The 5469-nt window shown below is 30.9% G+C and overlaps 1 protein-coding gene across 1 annotated transcript in view; it reads right to left on the bottom strand.

Moving 5' to 3' along the window:
* Positions 1-5469, bottom strand: part of LOC116851340 — a 20014-nt gene that overhangs the window by 3081 nt on the left and 11464 nt on the right. The window contains exon 4 of the mRNA XM_032830657.1: positions 444-728. Within this exon, the coding sequence (XP_032686548.1) occupies positions 444-728 (285 nt within the window). The remainder of the gene's footprint in view (positions 1-443; positions 729-5469) is intronic.

Below are 5469 nucleotides of genomic sequence, written 5' to 3' on the forward strand. Positions count from 1 at the left end.
GGGGGGGGGGGGGGGGGCGAGCGCGCTGTGCAGGTAAGTAGTGTATGTATGTGTTATCTTTTTTATTAATATTACGGAAACTATAGAAGATGCGTAAATATTGCCGTATTTCTATATACATTGTGTGCAAAAATTACATTCAACCTCTTAAACTTTTTTGGCTAATAACTTTTTAACAAACAATAAACGCCGATAAAGGTCAATAGTATTGACCTCCGTGGAGGTCAAGGTCAATATCAAGGTTACTCGGAAATCATTTGAAGCTGGCTGTGTAAAGGTAAACATTTACCAAAGAAAGAGTACCAATCTTAAGTTATTTTAAATTTTTCCAAACTTATACTAATCACGTACCTTTTTTAAGAAAAAAAGTATCTATACAAATATATTTAAGTTACATTTAACCATAAATATGTTAAAGTAACATTTAACTATATTAGTCATACCTAACTTTCTTTATGTGCTCCGGTTTTTGCCTCTGCCGTGGTGGCAGCGGTGGAGGTTTTATATGTACATTACATAGAATTTCATCTGTATCCTCATAAACATTTGAAGTATTGGTTCTTGATTTAGCAGAATATGCATTGTCCATAATTTCTTCATAAATTCCGGAAGCAACTGATGTGTCAGATTCTTCGTAACTATAAGAATCTAATTCCTTGTATGTCAGGCTAGCAGGTATTGATTGATATGTGTTCTCTATAGCTTTACTGTGTATTGATGTCCTAAAACTATATGTTTCATACATTATTTTAAATAGTTTGCTATTTCTATTATTTAATCACATACAACAGGTGTTCTAATTTAACTTTCTTATTTTGATATTATGAAAGCTAAGAGATTTATTAAAAATGTTTCAAATAAAATATATGAAATTACGCGAGAGAAAAATTATGGTAATATTTATTTAACCTTAAAATGTGATTTTATAATACCCTATCAAGGTCAACTTTTATTTTTTTAATGAAATATATGAGTTTTTTTTTTTAATATAGAAAGTGATCAAAAACACATTTTTTCGCCATTTTTTAGACCTTAAAATTCAAATCAAATTGTATGGTAAACGATATGATGGTACATTAATACCAAAAAATTTTAAGTTAAATATAGGGATAGTTTGAAGATACGGGAAGTCAAAATAGCCAAATTCCCAATATTATCCAAGTATAATAACATAAAAAGAAAGTTAAAACTTATTTAATAGCAGTAGAATTTTTACTTGAGTTAATCAGAATAGTTCTCTGACCACAGTACTAAAAGTCCGATCTACTCCTATTGTTTAATTTTTTTTTTTTTAAAGAGGTGAAACTACCTTAAAAGAAGTTTTTGCTGAATTTCTCGAAAACGAATATAGATATGAAAAAATGTTCATAATAAAAGTTGTTTTTTTAAATAGTTGTTTTTTTTTAATTTTATATAAAAAAGATTTGTTTCATTTTTAGCAGGACTAACCTTTTAGCTGAAAATCGCGTCTAAATATAGTTTTTAAAAATATAGGGAATCTCCTTAAGGAACTATTAATACGATATTAACGATATACTTTTGAAGTATATTTTAAGATATAATTAAATATAAAATAAAGATATTTTAGTTATCTTAAGTATTACGAATTGCGATATTTACACCGCATGTAATATTTAAAATATCTTGAGATATTTAATTTTTAAGAGCTAGAAATTTATAGCTAGTGTCGCTAACTTCAACACTTATAATTAGCAGTTTTTGCAGTGTACGGAGCTTAAGACTTTTAAAGTTAATTTTTTGAATATTTATATTGATTTTGATGAGTAGGAATGAGATTCCCGTGCCGCATACAAGTTACATACCTTATTTCGAGCGCATACATACACGATATTCAAACTGGAATATACATAATACACATTGAGCTTCAATTTCAATGTCATTAAATATAGTTATATTGTTAATTTCGTCGAGATAAATAATAAATGTTTATGCAGATAATACTAATTAAATTACGGTTTTCTTCTACATAAAATAAACATATCCAAACTACTGCTCGTATTAACGTTACTTTTCAGAAACTATTTTTAGATATTATTTTTCTTCAGATATGATTTTCGATCAAAAAGTTAGTTCTACAAAAAATGAAACAGACATTTTTTGTGTAGAATTTCAAGATAAATAACTTTTATCGTAAACATTTTTTCGTATCCGTTTTCAAGAAATTCAATAAAAACTTTTCTAGAGATAATTTTATTCCTTTAATAATTAAGCACCAAGGGTGAAAAGGTCGGATTTTTAGTACGGTACGGTAATCAGATGATTAATCACAATTTTGACTAATTCTAATAAAAATTCTATTGTCAATAGAGAAAATTTAACTTTCTTTTTGTATCTATTATGCTTAGACAATATTGGAAATTTAGCTATTTTGGCTGTGTTCAAAAATTATTGATAGCGTTGAAAATCTATAATATATGTAACATAAACTATAGTTTTTTAGTGCTGGTAGTGAATTTTGGAACACAGCCTTTGACTTCCCATATTTTTAAAACTAATCTTATGTTCATTTGAAATTTTTTCTGAGATAATTAATGTCCCATCATGTAGTATCGTTTGCCATACAGTTCGATTCGAATTTCAAGGACCATAAAATGGACGAAACGAAGAGGATCGATAAGCTACGATATTTCGGTCTGGATTTCATTATAAATTATCAAAAATTATTTCTTAATGCGTAAAATGCTAAACTGAACCTGTTTTCAGCCTAAATGGATATGTTCAACGTAGTCGTTATTTCGTTTAAATATAGAAATTCATATTTGTAGGTGTACTATACTTCTTGCATGAAAAGCATGGATATTATATTGGAAAATCAAAAACATCATAATGAAAAATTATGTTTATACATAAAAATAATTGATGAACGGATTGAGATGAACATGAAAGTCATATACGGTTTTGCGATATTCGTAATAATAGTCGAGATATTAATTAAAGAAGATTGGTAAGTTGTCACGCAAGATATGGCACATGAGTTGTAATAGCGATATATGTTTTTATATTAAGTTAAATTGAACAAAAAAGTCCTTTATTATTTTGCAAATAACCACGTGGATTTTTTGTTACTAATGAAAAAGAAATGGTTACATGATTGTGCGCGGTAAATGCTCAAATATTCTTTAATTAATATTTAAAAATCTATGTGATCATTTGCAAAATAGTAGAGGATTTTTTTGTTCAACTTAACCTAATATACAACGGCAAAGGACATCGCTGTAATTCGACTACCATATCGCGCGTGAGAACGAGGAATTGAGGTAGTGAGAGAATTGAGATACTGAGGTAGTGAGAAGATAGTGAGAAAATTCGGAGAAAATTTGAGTTATCAAAAGTCGAAGAGACTAAGTCTTAGAGTGTGAGACATTAAGCCAGTAGTCGGCAAAATATAACTTTTCTCGGATGTTTTCGCTCCGGGAGAGGACATGGAGCTCTCCCCAACACTTAGGGATATTAGAAGAGATTTGGAGAAGTTTTTGAGAGGAGAATCATATATCCATGAGCAAAAATGAAAACAATAATAAAAATGGATGTGGAAGCAGAGGTGCCACATGTAGGACACAGTCAGTGTGATTATAGTGCATGCGGCATAGCGTACACAAGCGAAGGATCGTGTACGTGTGAACTGCTCGTCACAAATTATAGCACTCGGCGCTTTAGCAGCGCTATAGTTCGTGACGAGCAGTCCACTGTTCTTCGCTTGTGTGCGCTGCGCTTCACGCATTGTAGTCACGCTTACTACGTCCTACATGTGGCACCTCTGCGTAGAAGAGCAGCATGAGAGGAAACAAATATGTTCAACAACAGAAGAGGAGTCATCAGAAGAAAATACCAAAAGAATTCAACAGTGATTAAAACAAACAAAGAAAAAAATGTGTAAGATAAAGAATCCTGAATTGAAGAAAATATAAAAAACTAAACAAGAAGATTAAAGACGAAGGAAAGATAGTAAAATGAAGCAAACTGAACTAACATATGAAGAGAATAAGGATACAATCAAACAAAATAAATGTGATGAAGGAGGAGGGCATACTAGGTGGCGGCGGGACGCAGTGCGTTCGAGATCTGCGTATCTTTTTCGTTCCAGAAAGAGAAAAATATCGAGAGTGCGGTCCTGCTAGGCCGGGACTCGAACCCGGGTCTTTCGCTTGCCGGACGACTGCTCTAAACCACTGAGCTACTTGACGCTCCACGCTCACGACACTCTCCTCTTCCTAGATAACACTCGCCGTTTATAGTGCACTTTAGTATCAGGAAATGGAAATGATAAAAATTCTATGCCACTATTAATCTTTATTGTGCACTGTGGGATCTAATAGACCCCAGAAAAAATAAGTAAAATAAAGTAAATTTATAAAATAAAAAATAAAATATAATATAATAAAATAAATCTATATATTTTGAAAAACTGTTTGCTTTTTTCACAAAAATCCTAATTTATTCAAAATAAATACCTTTTTTGAAAATCCTGCTATTGTACTAATTTTTTTCTTAAAGAGGTAAGTCTTGAGAGTAATTTCTTAAAATTTTACCTTGAAATGTCAAAAATTGTGTCATTTTGAAGCAAATCATTTTTCGCGTTTTTGGGATTTCTAATTTTTTTCTTCATTTAAAATCAAATTTCGTCTGGAAAATAATTACGTCATATAAAAAGATGTTTGAAATATATCCTAGAATTTTTTCAAATAAAAAAAGCGAATAATTTTATTGCAGCAAACATTTTTGTAGCTGGAGTCGCGAAAGACCCCAGTATGCCCATTATGTGATTCTACTGAAGGGTGCACAATAAGGATTAATATAAAAAAAGCTGAATTCTATTAATATTAAATTCGACACCATATTGTAAGTTATTCATTCAATATCTGGAGAGTGACGTTTAAATCGAAGACTTTATCAAATGCAGCTTTAAGAAATACTTTTCTACAGGAGATGAGATTAATTGTCTTTAATCCCCATTTTAAGTTAATTCGAAGAGGAATAATTAAAGAAATTCTAGAGAGCATGTCATTAGGAGGACTAAAAGAGATCATTGAAGAAGAAAACACAAATATAATGATCTCTAAAATCTTCAGATTGAATAGTTGGGATAAAGTCTCAAGGAAAAGAGTCGAGGCCTAGTCCGTAGGTCTGGAATTTCGTGATAAAAATCTTCCCGAGATAATTAACATTTTAAGGACAATAAACCCACTTCAACTATACGTTTCGTCAATCCGGTTGTGCTACAAATGTGATCAGATAGGACATTTTAAGAAATTTTGCGAGAGAACTTAAAAATGTCTAACTTGTGCAGAAGAACATCGATCCTCTAAAGTGAATTCATGCACAGCAAAGGAGAAGTGTCTAAACTGTGGAGGAAGCCATTGAACAACTGACACAAAATGTCTCACTTTTATAAAATATAGTTCAATAGCGAAGGTTAATAGCCTACGAAAGTCTATCTTTTCTAGAGGT

The sequence above is a fragment of the Odontomachus brunneus genome, unplaced genomic scaffold (assembly GCF_010583005.1).
Source record: "Odontomachus brunneus isolate Ranch 3 - 2012 unplaced genomic scaffold, Obru_v1 Obru_scaffold_172, whole genome shotgun sequence".
In the NCBI taxonomy this organism is placed as follows: domain Eukaryota; kingdom Metazoa; phylum Arthropoda; class Insecta; order Hymenoptera; family Formicidae; genus Odontomachus; species Odontomachus brunneus.